The sequence below is a fragment of the Paralichthys olivaceus genome, chromosome 19 (assembly GCF_024713975.1).
Source record: "Paralichthys olivaceus isolate ysfri-2021 chromosome 19, ASM2471397v2, whole genome shotgun sequence".
In the NCBI taxonomy this organism is placed as follows: Eukaryota; Metazoa; Chordata; class Actinopteri; order Pleuronectiformes; family Paralichthyidae; genus Paralichthys; species Paralichthys olivaceus.
Window position 1 is genome coordinate 1,417,664 of NC_091111.1, and position 18,818 is coordinate 1,436,481.

At 40.0% G+C, this 18,818-nt stretch overlaps 1 protein-coding gene across 1 annotated transcript in view; it reads right to left on the reverse strand.

The window, feature by feature from the left end:
* Positions 1-6,982: 6,982 nt before the first annotated feature.
* Positions 6,983-18,818, reverse strand: part of cdk19 (cyclin dependent kinase 19) — a 46,816-nt gene continuing 34,980 nt past the window's right edge. Inside the window, exons 6-13 of the mRNA XM_069515687.1 lie at positions 18,072-18,203; positions 17,258-17,401; positions 16,913-16,982; positions 16,750-16,822; positions 15,994-16,091; positions 15,244-15,322; positions 10,906-11,151; positions 6,983-7,861 (exon numbers count right to left, since the gene is read on the reverse strand). Coding sequence (XP_069371788.1) covers positions 7,736-7,861; positions 10,906-11,151; positions 15,244-15,322; positions 15,994-16,091; positions 16,750-16,822; positions 16,913-16,982; positions 17,258-17,401; positions 18,072-18,203 — 968 coding nt within the window. The 3' untranslated portion in view covers positions 6,983-7,735. The remainder of the gene's footprint in view (positions 7,862-10,905; positions 11,152-15,243; positions 15,323-15,993; positions 16,092-16,749; positions 16,823-16,912; positions 16,983-17,257; positions 17,402-18,071; positions 18,204-18,818) is intronic.

Genomic DNA, 18,818 nt, shown 5'->3' on the forward strand with positions numbered 1-18,818 from the left:
TGTTTGTCTCCAAAGTTTGATAAAACACATAGTAAGTCACAGTGCCATCAGCCCACACTTACACTTTCATACTGTCATCAATACTGATCAGAGAATCAAACCTGGAATTTATTCACGTATGCAATATGTTGGCTAAAAGCTGGTGTCCTGCTGTTTTAAAGTCACTGAGCCTCAGCCTGTCTGACACTCCAAGCCCAGAGGATTCTGGGAACATAGGAATGCAGAAACATATTGCTGCTTTTAGTCTTTTCATGGGATTTGTTGACAGTAAGAATGTTGTCCAGCTTGAAACACCTGTTCTGTAGTTATTGTCAGAATGTGTGTCTCTCTCTCACTTTAACTCGATCATTTGATATTCATGTCGTACTATAGTGCGTGTCATTCATGGTTTCACCGCACTTCTGTCCCATCAGAGAGAGTTCTTGGAAGTGCAGTGACTATACCAGCCCCTTTTCATGCTGTGTCACGTCATGTTCTGTTCGTCACATGTACCTGCATGTACTCACTGTTGAACCTGAATAGTGTTGTGGATATAATCAATCAAACCCAATTATGTTGTTAATTCTGAATAGACTTCACCTCAGGACCTCAGAGATTCGACTGTGCTCGTACGACAGGTGCAGTTTACGTGTATATAACATGCAGAGACTGCAGAAGTGACTGTTACTCCACTGTTTGTCACCAGCCTGTTCCTCAGCAGCTGACCTGAGGAGCAGCACTCGGACAGAGATAGAAAAAAGGGATCATTCTCCTGTGCTCTCTCTCCGAGTCATACGTTTTTCTTCAGGTGCTGGAAGCAGCATTGCAGGTGGGGCCGTCGATCAGCTGCTTCTGCCAGAACTCTCGAGGCTGGTGCTAAGTCTCAGCTTGCCTCCACTGGTTTCACTAGTCACACCACAAGCCCATAAAGAATGTTAAGCTGCATGTAGCGTTTACCTGACGCATCTTTTGGAATGTGTTGATGGGGAATCTACGTGTTCAGCTCATCCACATGTATTCACTAACAATAGTGTTGTGATAACAGGAAGAGGGTCTGTACTTAAACTTTCTTCAAATCAGACTTAATGTTTCATGAACGACTGTGTATCTCAAATACCGTTAGGCTACAGCTTTGACAAAAAAGACAACATGTCAACAGCAGTCTTTTCATGGATGGGTAAATAAGAATTTGATCTTTTATTCTGTGCAGAGTTCTATCACCAAGCAATAATTACATTTGAGGGTTGTTCCATCCCAAAACACACAAACATATTCTAACTTGCCCCTCATGGGATCCCTGCATTCAGATAGTTTTGCCCGGTTTCTATTGCTGAGGTTTACAAACTGCAATCTAAAAAAAAGTGACATGGTTTTCTATGAACAACATCCATGTTATTCTGGATTATGTGCTGTTATGGTGTAGGGACAGAGGTGAATATGTATTCACTGTCAAATAGTTCTTAGATTGAATGAACTCCCATTAATATTATGTGATAATCCCGGTGGACTATTCAGAGTAACAGTGATACTGTTTCTCTAAACTGATATAGCTGTTTTATTAATTTTGTTTCGAACAATTATAACACAACACACCACTGAAACAACCATAAAGCTATTAAACTAGAGGAGGACGATGGCTGGAGAGACGTCAGGAGGACATTTAAATCCAATGCTATGATCTTTGAAGAGAGTCAGAGGTTATCGTCTGTCCCACGACCATTAAATGCTGTTAGTGAAACACTTCATCTAAATTTATCCTGACATGATTTACTACACAAAACTAAAGCTTAAAAAGACACAGCTGCAGGAAATATGTACATTTTAGAAGTGTAGTTAGCGTTCTTAAGAATATATATATATATATATATATATATATATGTGTGTGTGTGTGATAATATATTTCTTAAGTGGACAGGGCTGGAGGACTCAGAAGGTGGCAGCCTCCCTGACAATAAACCATCACTCTTGGGTGACATCAAGTGGTGAAACAGAAATAGCAACACTGAACTCCTGCAGATCAGTGGACAAGAGCTGCAACACTCCCAACAACTACTGGATGAATCAATGTGTTTGAGACAAGAGGGCTTTTTATTATAATAGTAGATATAAAATAAATATACATGGATTTTCTTCTCATTTAACAGTCATTTGTACAGTGAAATTTGGACGAGTTTGCAAAAATCAGCTAAATAAATGTTTTCTTTTTTTGATTTTCCTGCGTCAAGCTATTGCTGCCCTATCAATATATACTATGAAAAGACAATACATTTAGGCCATGTCTATATTTCAAACTTGTGCACGCACACGCCCGCCTGTGCACACACACACAAGAGAAGACAGACACCCCATCCTGCAAATCATTCGGCTGATGCAGCTCACACAGAGCTTTGGGTAAATAAGTGCATCGGAACATATTCGATAGTTGAACGCTGCATTGACATTTCTTACACAACTGCGTTCTTAAAAGATGATCTGATGGGAAAGTCAATGTAACCACAGTTTGTCATATGTTGTAGCCAAACAATACTTTTTATCTGAGTGACACGAGGGGCTTTGAAGGCATCGCAGAAACTGAGCTTTGCAGATGGAGTGTCGGTCCGTGTGCACAAACTGTAAGGAGGGAGACAACAAGTGCTTTTGTTCTCCATTAGAAAAAGACAGGCACATGCATTACTATTAAGAGGAAGGAAATGTGAGAGGGAAGAGAAAGTAGGGGTGTGGTGCACTAGATTTCTTACAGAAGTGTACTAATGTATGTCTTTCCTTATCTACACATACAGGAGCATCATCTGCGTTATAACTCTCATAGCACTGCCAGAACATTAGTGTCTAAAGCAAGACATTAAAAAACATTAAATATTTTTTTGATTTTACCACTAAATATTTGAGCAACAACAGTGCATTAAAAGAGAATTCTCGTATCAATATCTCAATGAAAAAATTCTTAAAATGTGTTTTTATGTACAGCATTTCAAAAACATACGAATAACTGCGCTTAAGTCATGTGTGAGGACGATATCTATCAGAGAGAACAAGAGATAATCCTCCGTCAGGATTGTTTGCAGTCTTCAGAGGAGGGATAGACAAAACACAGATACATATCTGCTGGCATCCACATTGTGTAAATAACAATATGCTACGTAGTAAAAACCCAAAGAGCGAACAGAGGAGATGTGAAATTACAAAAATATATACACACACACGCTCGCCAATACAAATCAAAAATTCTTAAGAAGATAAATGAGTGAAAAAGGCACCATCCACACAAATAAAAACGTGGATAATTATCATTCCTGTAGAAACGGTGAATCTGTGGAATATGCGCATGAAACAAAGCACAGGAAGCTGATCCCAAACAACGTCGCCTTCATCCTACTGGACATCGAGGAAGCATAAAAACATTCAGTAAGGAGACATGCTTTCATCTGAGCGCAGAAACATGAGATGACAAGAAATATCGTCTGGTGATGTCTGACAGGTCCCTTTCTATAGCTACTATAGTTAAGGCAGAGGAAATTTTGAAAAAATGGGTATCTTACAAAGATGTATGTAAATAATAAATATGACTGTATACTATTCATATATATGTTTATTGACAATAGTTCATTTAGAGAATATTTTTAAATTCTGTGAAAACAGGACATAAGTGAGTTTTGTCTTGAACTACTAAATGCAGTATTACACAAGAAATGAATACACCCATCATAATATGTAACGAAACCTGGTCAACTGCCAAAACCTAAACACAGGTGAAAGCTTACACTGGGATTTACTTGTATTTTTGCATAGGAGTTGTTTGACAGTAATTTGTCCGATAGAGCCTTGTGCTCAATAATACTTGTGACACCTCGTTTGAGTGGATAGAGAACATTTACATCTAAGTGTCTGAATGAATCCTCCCTGTGTGATTTCAAACAAACACACTGAAGGGTAGCTGTTGGTTTTGATCCCCATCGGATGTGAGTCAACAGGTTGTGTTCACCTGGGTGTGTCTGCCAGACTGTCCCAACACGGGAATGGAAACAATGAACCACACGTCTGAAGTGACATAACACAGAGAGTTTACATGAACGTGTTCATTACCTGGAGTTTGTCTTTAAAGCTGCACTAATAGATATTTTATTCTGTGTAATGTGAAAGGTGCCATGACGGTGAAGAACCCACAGAACATGATCAACTGACACCGCGCTCTGTTGGGCATGTTAGCCTCTTTGAGCTCACTGTTTTGAAGCCTTCCACTCTAGTAACCTTCATTTGCAGCCACAGGCAAAACATGGCAGCTAAAAATGCAGAGGAGACCAAACCAGAGTTAAAAGAAGAATTGTGTTCAGGTGGCGAGAGAAGGAACAGTTTGCAAACACGTATCAACTTCACAGAGAGCCCAAGTGAAGCTGCCTACATAGTAGACATTTAAACATGGTAAAAACACATTAAAACAGTGTTTTTGGATTTATACTGGTACATTTTCATGCAAGGTTCCTCCTCTAATAACAAGTACTGTAGAACTCATTTATCTTATAATAATAATGATATCTTTGAAATAAAATCTTCACTGAGAGATTCACCCGCTGAAGCTGCAGGAGTCTAACCTCGAGCCGGACTTTGGATCTCTATAAGGTGGCTTGGTCTTCGTTACCTTTGGGGCCCAAGTTGTGAAAAACAGTAAATGAATGAAACTTTAAAACATTAAGTACCTGTTCTGCAAACGTTTTTAGTCCAAGCACTTAAGTTAGTTCTTCAAATGTGGTATTTTGGAATTAAACAGTTTTGATTTGACCTGAAACCTTGAAGTTCATCAGTACTGATCTCAGATTGTTTTTTTTTGCCAAAAAGAGAAATAACAAGATTTGGATGGAAGTGACTCTGACCTGTGACAGGGACAATAAGTGATCCACCTGGCATCTGCAAAGAAAGACACAGTGTGGAGGAGCGGAGGAGTCGCACCCATCAATGTATTGAACAAAAAGCCACTTTAAAGGGATGAGATCCAAGTAAAAAGAATCATTTTCTGGCTGAGAGCGAGCGGGCGGCTTCTTTACACATCTGTGACAAATGAATGGAACACTGGTCACAACAATAACATCAGTTTGATACCAAACTGCATTTTCTGCTGAGGACTGCTGTGACTCTGCTTGTTCATCTGCAGCTTAACAAATGACAGAGGTCCAGTTCTCTCTTCAGCCACAGAGTGTCGGTGTTTCCGACTGCAGGCCACACGTCTGACAAACACAGCCCCCCCCTCCCCCCTGCAGTGTCCCGTCTGTGCTGCTGGAGCACATGCAGGAGCAGAAACAGTTGAGTCACTGGGTGCGTTCTTTAATACAACCTGCACTGTGGCCGGTCATGTGACTGAGCAGGGCCAGTGAGGATGGAGCAAACTGTGGGGGAGTGAAAAGTGTAAAGCATACTTATGACACATAAGTTAGGCATAAAAGTAAATATGTGTTTATGACTAAATGTCTTTTCAGTATCCAAAGTTAAGTAACTAGTATTCAAAGCTCTTAATTAAAGAAAATGGAGGACAAATATTTGAAATGTATATGAGTAGACATGAAAGGAGCTACAAGTACTTTTGCAGAATTAGCCATTGTACAAGTAATGTTCCTGTCTATTTATTATTAAAGTAATGTCATCCAGTTTGGACACTTTTTCCATACAGATTCTACAAACAGGGGGATCTTGTCATCTTCAGACAAAGCCAGGCTAGATGTTTCCCCCTTTATCAGCCTTTATGCTAAGCTAGCTGGCTGCTGGTGTTTTTTTCACATTTAAAATACAGACTTGTACTTAGTTACATTTCACCACTGAATATTTCTTTAGGTTTTTCGACAAGATGAAATCAATCAGCATTAATGTAGGAGTGTGTATCAGGGTTATTATAGTTAACGAAAACTAAGACTAAAACTAAAACTAAAACTAGCAATGAAAAAATAATTTAGTTAACTGAAATAAAAATTACAAAAAAAAGTTAAACTAAATAAAAACTACAATGAACAATGCAAAAGTAACTAAAACTAAACTGATTGCAGATAAATTCAGCTTCGTATTTGTTTCGTTTTCCCCCTCGATTACTGCCTGTCCTGCAGGTGATGGTTAAAGAATGAAATGAAAGGACTTGATAAACCATATTTGGTGTCACACAATGTTTCATCCTTTTTCAGCTTCTACAAGTCGAAGCTTTCTCTTAATACCTGGAAAAACTAAAACTAAATAAAAACTAAACTGAAACTAGTCGATTCCTCAAAATAAAAACTAAAGTAAAACTACAAAATCACTTGTTGAACTAACTAAAACTAAACTGAAATAAAAAAGCAAACTGAAAAATTTAATAAAAACTAATGAAAATTTCAAAACTATAATAACCTTGGTGTGTATATAAGTAGATAAGAATTCTTGGTGTACGGGCAGTGCACACTGATCACCTCTGGCTTGCATTAAAAAACGCACCCACTGTCTTTAATGTGTCCGGTCTCTATGAAGCGTCTGCTCAGTGCTCGGCCCGAGGGTCAGAGTGGAAAAGGCGACAAAACTCACCCCAAGTTTGTTTCAGCTTTTCGCAGATTGGTTCAGCAGTCAGTGCAGTTCTAGCAGGTAAACGGATAAACAACACACAAAAAACCTACTGCCAGGTGTGTGCACACACACACACAGGGCAACAATGATAACAACAGAACCTTAAAAAAACAATCTGTCATCAGGCAGTAACAGTCTCAAGAAGCATATAGGGGGCTGTACTGTTAGCTGCCCTGTACGTTTGTGTGCACATTCGTGCTCACAAACCTTGGGAGTCTTTAGGGTCCATGATAAGATGGGTGTCACAGCAAAGTGTCCATCGACAGCTCTGCTGACCACAGACAAACGGTGTCCACCTCCCTGAAAATGCTGTGGCCGTCAGAGGACTTGAAGCCTGGCTGTGTGATGATTCTTGTCTCTACAACGTAGCGGATGTAGTGAGTCAGAATATACAGAACTGAGAGCAGTTAAACTACTAATCTTACTTTCCAAATCCGGATATAGATAAAGAGAAGTCTAAATACAGACATCCTATAATAAGAAGTTAAATTGCGCATTTATTATTTCCCTGCAATAGCATCAGCTAAAGAGCTGATTATTCTCTGTGTAGAAACATTGACTCTTCTAAAGACGACAGGGTTACCTTAAACCTTTCTTTTGATTATCCAAGGTAATGTACACAAGAGATGACAGGATGACAGGCCCTCTCCTCCTCCTTTAGTTTCCATATGTAACAATATGTACAATGACATCAACTAACAAGGTAAACTTGAAAACTCTATCAAACAAGCGAGGAAACAAATCAAATAAAAAAGGTGCTAGATAATGTACATATATATATATATGAATATATATATATATATATATAAGAACACAGCTGCGGTTCTTCCTCGTGAGGAGCATTGTGTTTGTAAGTGCCATGGTTCTGAGTCTGTGTGTTACTTTCAGTTCAATTACAAATGGTTCACCAGCCTGATGAGGCACAACTTCTCCTTACATTTTTTGGTTCCTATGTTTGTTTGCCTTCATGTATCAGTGCTGATGAAGGCTGTCAGGTGAGAGGTCCAGAGACAAGGGAGGGCTGAAAAGGAGGATGGCTGACTTGGAATGATGTAATGCACAGAGCGAGGTCCGATCGGGAAGTGGGAGCCTAGGGCGTCCGCAGACGTCTGCTGAGGTTGTTGAGGGTTGTCTGAGGGAGGAGGAACAGACTCCTCTGCTGGTTCACGAGTGTCTGGGAGCCTCAGTAACGGTGTGTTTGGTGGGTGTACTGGGAGCTCTGCTGGGATGACGATGAGTATCCCATGGTGCTCTGGGGTTGGGTGGAACCTTGGACGTTGCTTTGGTAACCAAGGCGGGAGCCGGAGTGCTGATGGAGAGGCAAAGAGAAGGGTGGAAAGAAAACATAGCAGTGAGCAGCTGGATTCATCTGACATGTTACATCTTGTCTCTGACATGTGTGTGTGTGTGTGTGTGTGTGTGTGTAGTCAATATAATGTGGTTTAGAGCAGGTTGACAGAGCGTTAACTGCAGACCCCTCAGGGGGTCATAATACACAGGGTGGGGAGGAATCACATGACATTTAAAAAGGATTTTTTTTTTTTTAATAGTACATAAACTTAAAATAAAATAATTCTAGCAAACTATGTCAGCGTGCTTTCTGATTGTATTTATCCCCACATGACCCCTGAGGAGAGGTTGATGGATTAGCGACAGCATCAGTTGCAGCAGGTCATTAGCGGCACCACAAGAAGAACTTCATGTTTCAAACTGGCACTGCCATTAAAGATTTGATTCACCTAAGGAATCTACTTCTTATTCACTACTTATTCATTAACTAAGTGTTTACTCCCCAATTCAAGTGTTGTAGTTCCACTGCAGTAAAAAGCTGCCTATACAATTAAATGAATCAGTATTAATAAACTATGTCAGTCAAAGGAGCACATTTTGTTTTACTTACTTTAATGAATTTAATATCAAGGAGCTTTTTCAAGTGACCCCGCTGACATCACTGTGGACTTGAGTTTGCCTGAGAGACTATAAATGAAGAGAAAGTCTGAAATAAACACTGGGGGCATGGGAAATTTAATTGTATTATGGGAATTGTAGGTTCCAGTGATTAGGAGCCAGGGTTATTATAGTTAACGAAAACCAAGACTAAAACTAAAACTAGCATGAAAAAATAATTTAGTTAACTGAAATAAAAATAAAAACGACAATTACAAAAAAAACTAAAACGAAATAAAAACTACAATGAACAATGCAAAACTAACTAAAACTAAACTGATTGCAGATAAATTCAGCTTCGTTTTCGTTTCGTTTTCTCCCTCGATTACTGCCTGTCCTGCAGGTGATGGTTAAAGAATGAAATGAAAGGACTTGATAAACCACATTTGGTGTCACACATTGCTTCATCCTTTTTCAGCTTCTACAAGTCGAAGCTTTCTCTTAATACCTGGAAAAACTAAAACTAAGACTAAAACTAAACTAAAACTACAAAATCACTTGTTGAACTAACTAAAACTAAACTGAAATAAAAAAGCAAACTGAAAAACTAAATAAAAACTAATGAAAATTTCAAAACTACAGTATAATAACCTTGTTAGGAGCCTTTCCCCCAATTGTGTGGTCTCATTTAAAGAATAACACCAACAGTTGAGGCCAGGACCAGATCCATTAACTCACACATATAAGAGCTCCGCGGAGTCAGAGGATGACGAGAAGCTGGCAGTGAAGAATGGGCACTTCAACAATGCATCTTCTTTCAGGAGAATGAATGGAGAGTGGTGCATGGTGGGATAGTCTGTAGGTTAGCGGGATGTGGGATCAATGAGGGTAAATGTAGGACGCTGACAGTGACGCACGGTCAGACAGCTAGCCACCCTCCTGGTACGCCAGGCCACTCCACTGGTTTATTTATACATCTGCTGAAGGCTGACAGTCACCAGCTGTCTCACATGCAGCCTCAGCCCCTGCTATACACTCAGTATGCAGTTTATTAGGAACACTTAGCTAAAACAAATGCTGTCCTGCCAGAAAGCCTTCCTCCATCATGAATAGATTGAAATTAGGAATTGACTGAATCGTATGATGTGCTTCTCTTATTTATATCACATTCACTGACATAAAAACATCAGAATGCATCATGATTCAAAGGCAACAGTAAAGTGTGCATCTTTCCATATGCAAACATGTAGCATCCCCCAACTTAGCCTCACTGAGCACTGTCAAACAGGCTGAACAGGTCAAACCAGTCACCTCTATCACACTGCACTGCTCTGTGCAGTGCTCACTGACATGCCCCCCCCCCCTCGTCCCTGCCCTCATTTCATCACACTCTCCCCCACTCAGATATCTCCCCCTCTCTGGCCTCGTGATAAAACTCGAGCTGAAGATAAAACAGACACCAGGGCAGGGAACAAAAGCGAGTAGGCACCTCAGTGATTTGCTGTCAGGACTATGTGGAATGTACAGTCCTTATCAGTTAGCCAACAGGCAAACACACTGGCTGGCACGCACGCACACACACACACACACATCTGATTGGCTGCTGACTCTTTACGTTTGAGTGAATATGAAAAACTGTTGCACTGAAGTGTTTTTTCAGTATTTTATGAATTACATATCTGAAAAAGTGTACTATGTATTCTGTTCCTATGCACCACCATTTAAAAACAATATATACTGAAGTTGGTATTTCTATCTTTTGAGTTTTTTTAGATTCAATAATGGGTGTCTTTGTATAAAGCTATAGAGCCAACGGCAAACAAGGAATGACAGAACTGTGTCTGGAACTGGAAGTGTGCCGTGATGTTGGAGATATTCAAGGCTCCTGTTCGCTGCTGGGGATCTATTCACTTCGTTTCTTTTCAAATATGGATTTTTTTTAATCTTAGGAGTGTCCAAACATTTTCATGCAACTGCAGATTCAATGATAATTTGTCTGATTTATGCCCAATCTGGTGAATTATAACAGTGAAAGATTTACACCCTTCATCAAATTGATTGAATAATCCTGTTAATGTAGTCCTGTCATTAGGCTGCTTTACTAACTCATTTGCAGTATAACCCACAAGGTTTCACAGTAATATATATACCATGGTTTAAATAGTCTCTTCAGCTAACCATGGCTCAAAAATATATATAGTTAAATTTATGAAAAGTATTAGAAACTTCCCCAAGACATTTTTGGCAAAACTTGAGTTGGGGAGTTTTTCTAGCGTTTAGTCAGTCAGTCAGTCAGTCAGGGTGAACAGAGTGAGAGTGGAAGTGTACAGCATAGGACATACATAACAATACATTATAATAACACAGGCTTTAGTCACATATGGGATTTGTTGACAGTAAGAAAAAATAGAGTAGCATGAGCAACCACTTCCTTCTTAAAGCGGCCAGCATAAAAATCCTACTGACCTGGTACTCTGACTGTAACACCCCTGTGCCTGAGGAGGCCCCAGAGGGCCCGATCCGAGGTTTCTTGTTGGGCGGCCCCTGGTCCTGGCCGTGTTGTAAACCCCCGCCGGTGGCGACCCCTGTGGCTCCGCCGGTCCCATTTGTTTGGGCTGAACTCTGTTGGGACGGAGCCTGCTGGGCCGTGGTCTGCTGCTGGTTCTGGGCCTGATTCTGGCCTGTCGTCTGCTGGTGCTGCTGGGTCTGGTTCTGCAGGCGGTAACCAGCACAGATTAACAAAGATAATAAAGGGGCAGCTGGAGCTCCTGAGGTAGAGTGGGTCGACCACTAACTGGAGGATCAGAGGTTCAATCCCATCTACTCCGTTCCGCCTGCCAAAGTGTCTCAGATACTGAACCCCAAATTGAATGTGCCAGCAGTGTGTGAGTAATGTGTGAAAAAGTGATGCACTGTATGAATGTGTATGTGAATGGTAACTTTGAATGCTACACTGCACCTTTGTATTGTATATAGTTTTTCTAGTATTGTTATTACCAATACAAAGTGGTAGTGGTAGCTTATACATGCACTAATGCATCTGGCTGAGACAGTTTTGATAAAGATGGCACTCGATTCCTCTGTGTGTGTGTGTGTGCAAAGGAAAACCAAGGAAATACATTCAACACATTTGTTAGAGCTCTAGGATAGAACTAACACTGAAGTCCTCACAGTCTTTTTTTTTATTTTTTTATAAAACCTTCATTGAAATGGAAAAATGAGTGAAGGGGTTCGCATTATATTCAATATGCTACTTATATAATGACTGATATCTACTAGAATCAAATCTGAATATCACGTTGTTATAATCATGAGCCAGGACCACTAGGGAAATATTCTTATAGTCATATAGTCATATACACACTTATAGTCATATTCACTTTCAGTGTTTTTATCCTGTGTTGTGTTTTATGTTTGTTTCATTTTGTATATACACCTCCATGTTAAATTTAATTTGTCTTTTTTGGGAAAATGCATGTATTATGAGGAGTTTTGTTACTTGGCAGACTCTGGTGTAAAACAACACGCTCAGATCCCATGGCTACTAATGGCTCTGCCTCTGTGCTCACCTTCCCCTCACCTTTTTTTTTCAAACCATGCAGCCACTATACCTCATTCTAACATGCCATTCACAGTCTCTCGTGGTGCAACAATGAGACGTGACAGGCCCAACATACAGAGGTCAACCTCTCGCTGCATGTTTCTGCACATGCGGTGTATCCCTGCCTCAGGCAAAGTCACAGAAGAATTCTCTAGTGACTTTTTACATAGTAAAAAATAGCAAAACTGACAGAGGAAAGATAGGAGAGGGAGTTTCTAAAAGGCTATAGATTTCTAAAAACCACTCCTATTGTGACAGTCCTTCACTGAACCTGTCTGACCAGACTGTCTGACACAGTGAGATGATCAATCATCTGAAACAATGAAAATGTTCATTCCACAGTGGTGAGAAGCCACTTAAAACTGACAAAAGCTAAAACTCAAGAGCCTGAGAAACAAATATGACTTTGTGAGCACAACTGAGAGAACATATCTATCTATACATATATATATATATATAGATATATATATAGATATATATTTGTTGATAATTGCCGTGTTTGCCATTTTACTATGTTTTATATTGTTCTGATTCTACCCTCTGAATTTTGACTGTTTTGGACCTTTTCAAGGATTTTCTGTTGCATCCTTCGCATTTTGATATTGTGCACGCTAACCTTGTTGTCCCTGTGTTTGGGGTTGTGGATTTGTGTTCTGTGTTTGGTTGTTTCATTGCATGCTTGAATTTCCTGCTTTATTTTTCACAATAACCTCATGGTCACCAGCTAAGCTTCTGTGCCTAAAACACGTCTTTACCTGTTAAGTATTTAGGAGGAGCTAACATGAACTCTGTACTATAAGTGCTAAGCAGTCATGATTGTACCAAGGAAATAGTTTTTCATTAAAAAATGCTTATTCAGAGCAACCTGGTAGCTTAGTGTGGATGAAACAAAGAAATGCCCAGAACATGAGAATAAAAATGTTTTTTCACTGTTGTTGTTTATTTTTTTAAATGATGATCTAGTAAGTGTATTAAGTAGGGATACTAACAGATGAAAATGTGACAGCACAGACATATCAGTATTTGGAGGGTGGGTTGTGTTGAAGCTCTCAACAAAAGCAAGTGAAACTGATCAAACTTGCTTTAATAAAATAAAGTTAACCGAGCCTTCAACTGCAGAAGGTATTTGACAGTGTTTCCACATCCAAGCCTGGAATCAGCTGCTCATGTTTGTTCAGCTTGTGTTTTCTGTTCTCCATGGACAGTAATATGAGCTCACGACTCCCTATGACAGGCCTGCATCCTCAAACTGGTGTTGTGTGTCACACCCAAGTTTTTAGCTTTTATATAAATTCTATAAACTAGTTAAATTCTTCAGGGATGTATTTAAATGTCACTATATAAAGATGCATCTGCTCACACACTAAGTTTAAGCAGGTTTATGTTGATATAGAAAGAAGTCTGTGTGAGATATAGGCCTTTTTACACATAGTTTGGGGTTCAGAAGTAAAACAAAAGCTCTTTTGTTGCTTTGACTGCATGTTTAAGATCTTGGTCCTGCTGAATAATGAAATATCAAATACATTTTGATATATTTGACTGAGAGGATGCTGCTGTGTACCTGTGCATCCACTGTTTTATCTGTTTATAGAACTTTGCTTCAAAACTCTTCCTTTCCTTCTTGTGTGTTTTCTGTGAACTGCAGTCTGGCCTTTCTGTCTTGTGGTGACTGTCATTCTGCCCTATATGATAACCCTAAACATATGCCAATACCCTGGTAAAATATTTAAACAGGTTTGATCAGCTGAGCAGCTGCTTTCTTCACAAAAAATACTTAAGAACCTCAAACAGGGGAGAGAAAGGTGGCTTATGGATACTGATCCTGTTATTTTTACCATCTTGTACACCAAGAGAGGCAAAATTAAAAATGGGAATGATTTCCTCTTTCTTACTTTACATGCGATAAGGTATAAAGAGACATGACGATGTCATTTTTAGTGAGAGTGAAGCATGTGTCTGTTCATTGGCAGTACCACGGATATTTCTCTGAGGTGGCCCACCACAGCTAAACAAATCAACCAATCAATCATTTAATTCAACACAATGGAGATTCACCTGAGCAGGCGCTGAGTTAGGTGAAGGCCAATGACACCCCTCTCCTGGCTCTCTTAGGTCCAAGCTGGGTTGGCTTAGCTCTTATCCTGGCTCTCAACCCTTTCAAACACTACTATACTGCAACCTGAGCTTACGGACACACGTTACAGCTGACTGAAGTAACATGACTACTGCTGATGGAACACACTTCTCTGTGACTGCGTTACTCACACACTCCGGGAGTGAATCACTCCACTCAACAAACCCGCCTGGTTTCATGAGCACACGGCTGCGTAGAGTTTACAGAGTTCGTCTGACAAACGTTACTGCAAAGTCCTCTCCCTTTATGAGAAAGTTTACAGATAGAGCTGGTCCAGACTTGTCTTCGACCTGCTCTTAGTTATGCTGCTATAGATCTAGAATGTCGAAGGAGACATGACTCATGGAGCTTCTCTTTCCTTTTCTCCCTCCTTATCACATCAAAGAAATGAATGTCTCATTAATACATGTTAAGGACTTGACTTCTTCCTTGGACTGTGCCTTATCGTTCGCAGATCCAGGACTGTGGATCATGATGGTGGATAGCGAATCAGAGATCGCATTGACGGAGCGTGTTGGCAATTTATTGTGGATAGTGGTGGTGGACCATGATTAAGGTGGCAGCTGATGGTGGATCCTGATGCCGGCAGTGGATCATGATGATGGATTATAATGGTGTACCCTGATCGTGGTGGCAGCTGATTGTGGACTATGATTACAACTGCTTGATATACAATATGTCTCCTCAGGTACTCGACCATTACTGACAATAATTCCTCAATTCATTTACTTCCCATTATGTTACAAACTGTTTATTCTAACCAGTGTTGTTCTAAGTTACACGTGGCATCTATTGCACTTCTGTCCGTCCTAGGAGAGTCTTTCCTTACTCTTGTTGAGGGTTAAGATCAGAGGATGTCACAGCTTGTTAAAGCCCTATCAGACAAATTGTAATTTGTGAATATGGGCTATACAAATAACATTTGATTGATTGATGGATTGAATGTAAAATACGTTTAAACAAATCTTCACTGTAACAAAACAGAGGTGGACCGGAGCGGTATGGAATTCTAAGGCTTTGTGGAGTTGTGAATTGTGTTCATGCTGTGACCGTGATTGTGGATCATTACCTTCTCTGTTTTCTCCTCTGGCTCGTCCTCATTGAGAAACTCTCGTTTTGGGTAGGGTATCTGACACCCAGCAAACACACTACAGGCAATAAGAAATCAATCAGAGATTAAACATCTTTTTATCAACACAATGTAAAACTAAGGCTCATAATACCAACCAAAACATATTCCTGCCTAAAAAAAATGGGGGAAAGACAGGAAGACAGCTTAAAACGCAAACTGGTTTGTCATATGTTAAGGTGTGTAGCCCGTCTTTTTTCTGTTGAACCAAGACAAAGAAATTCCTCCTGCAATAGCAAAATTAGGTTGCATCAGAAACTAACCGCCCACTAACCCCTACTTTACTACAATGACTTCACTTCACTGCAAAAAAAAAAGAAAACCTCTTTCGACACTACTCTGAACATTTTCTCTGCGCCGGTATTTACATGTCGGCCGGTCATTAATACTTTTATGTAAGAAGCTTGTTGAATGTTTAAATGAAGAAATAAACTTCTTTGCTGCAGTTTGTGCTGTGAGGCTGCTGCCCTCTCTCCTCACGTCTCTCTGAAACCAGTGCAATGCATGATGGTATATATTGCTCTGTTATTGACCATCAATTGCTACTTTTCACAATACTAACATTTTGGGAAAAAATGAGTCCACTATATAGGATCTACAAATTTCCCTTAACATTTGGACAGCACTACAAAATGTTGAACTCACTATATAGTGATTAGTGAGGGATTTTGGACACAGCCTAAGACTCACTCAGTGGTTGGTAGTGGGTCCTCCAGGAAGTATGGGTCCTGCAGTGCCTGCTCTGACGTGATTCTTTTGGTGGGGTCCATGGTGAGGAGTTTCTGAAGCTGAAGACAGAGAGGACAACACAAACAGTATTACAAAGAAAGAATTGTTACAGTGGCATGCTTTTATTGTTTGGGCTCCACCTCAGTACAAATTCAATTCGAACTGAAATACCAAAGCAGCACCCATTCTCAACCTGCCTGTTTGTAATGGGCTGTTTGCCTGGCCTGTGGTAATGCTGCAGCTTTCTTTCTGAAACTTTCTGAAAATGAAACTGAATCTGCTTTATTACTGTTCATGTGTGTGGTTTATATATATATACGTTTGAATGATTTACTTCATGGCAACTGGAGATCAGTTCATCAAATGTAAAAAAACAACAGAAGCAAAGCATAACATGCGCAGGGTGCACGTTAGCATCACTACTTCTGGTATTGGACTTTGTTTTTTTTTACATTTTGAAGAATTTATCCACAGTTACTTCAATTGTATTGGATTAGGCTGCAACACTGTTTACACCTGAAACTCCAAAAGTGTTTAGTGGACTCAAACATTTGACCCACCCCTCCATTGGCCTAGTGGTGAGTAGATAATTTGTATCACCCATCTCCTGCACATCTCTGAATTTATAAATGGATATTACAGGACAGCATTACACTTCACATTTAAAACACAATAACACAACTTCATGATTGTGTGTGAGTGTGTGTGCGCACATACCAACAGGAATACTTTGCTGTCTGGTTTGACTTTATGCTTCTCCATGTATTTGATTAAGCTGCTGTTTGCATACCTGTTGGGTGAGAAAAAAACAGCAATAAACTTTATAGAAACTGTGTCACTGTATGAGTTTGTGATGATGATCATCTCAGCATCTCCTCACGTTGTCCTCCTGAAGTCCTTCTGTAGTGTGGGGTACTCTGGCATTTTCCGAATGTCTTCCCAGTCCTTATCTGTGGGATACAAACGCACACAAACGTGCTTATAGCTTAACAAACATAATCATTATTCAATTAGAATGAAATCTACATAACACAAAATGTTCTAAAAGTTAAATGGTCTGAATATTATGTTCACTGCTTCTTCAGAACCAATTTCAACACAAAATAATATATTAATATATTTGTAATTAGCAGGTTTTTTTAAAAACTGCATTTAATAACCTGTCCAGCTAATGTTCGTTGTTCACAAGTGTTCAGAGATTGAGTTGTGTGTATTTTGTGCAGACCTGCAGGGAAACCCATGACACTAAATATCCTGTCCAACTGGTCATGATGAAAGGGGTTACTGGTCTTGATGTCTTCTTGGCGACAGTGAAAGATGGGCTCTGACGTTAGCAGCTCCGCAAAGATGCAGCCAATTGCCCAAATGTCTGAAGCACATACACAATCCACACACACACACACATACACAGTGTGAGTGTTTTTGAGGTATATTCACTCCAACAAATTAGTCTTCCTGGTGTTAATGACTTTTCTTTTCCCCCCAGGTCTGTTAGCAGACCCCTTTCACGTTAAACCTGTTTTACACAAGAGAGAGGCCCAGTTCTGGAAAGATGGTCGATCTTAAACACTTTACATATGAAGCCACATATTGTGTCTAATATTAATCTGCAAGCCGAAGTGTCCTTGGGCAAGATACTGAACCCCAAACTGCCCCTGATGGCTGTGCCGAACTAATAGAAAAGATGCTGCCCATTGATATGCTGTAAGAATGTGTGTGTGAATGGGTGAAGGGCAAACAACTGTAAAGCCCTTTGAGTGGTCATCGAGACTAGAAAAGCTCTGTATAAATACAGACCATTTACCGTTTCACACACATTTGTAGAACCATAACCACAGTAGATGCCTGAGACACAGAAGGTGTTAAGTGTATGAACCAACGTGACGACAGGCTGACAGTGTTGTCTCATGTTCCAGGAATGATAAATATAGACCTTGTCAGTCAGCTATGTGCATTCCTGTTTACACTGAGACCTTATCTGCTGCTTCAAAATTTCAAAACACACATTCTGCCTTCTTCACACATTTGACTGTACTCACCTATAGCTTTGGTGTAGTGCCGCGCCCCCAGCAGAAGCTCAGGGGCCCTGTACCAGAAAGTCACGACTACAGGATCAAGATCCGCCAGTGGCTTTAGGGGAGAGTTGAATAGTCTTGCGAAACCCATGTCAGCTGTATAGAGGTGGGAAGAAAAGATAGATGTAGTTAGCAAACAAAGGCTGCACCTGCACTAATATGTTTTCAGTTTGAAATGGCATTTTAAAACTGAAAACAATCTCCATCAAGTCGTTGTCATACAAAAGAGAAGAGTTGTCGCTTTCTTTGCCAAATTGACATTTTGGAACACGGATGAACGTGAGCATTCATAGAACCTTTTGTATTGTTACTTCACTGGGTGCAGTAAAAGGAGTTAAATATCCCTTGAACTGTGAACCTCCTCCTGCTGGAGCAGAGCCACTTCGTTCAGAGAAATACACATCAGCACAAGTTGAGGGTCCAGTTGCACTTAAACAAAACCCCTATACTATTACTAGATGCATAATGTTTAAAAATAGACTGCAGCACTGCAGCATTACCCTTCAACAGTCCCCTGGCCAACTGGCTTATGCAACAGCACTGATCTCCCTGTTGACCTCTCAGACAGAAGGTTAAGCGCTGTTGCTGTCACACACTCAAACAAAGTCAACAGCCTCATTGATCCACTGTCATGGTGATAGTAGTATCTGTATCATCTAGAGCTAAGGATCAGTCAAGAACTTTTCAGAAATATTTTTCTAATCCACCTTA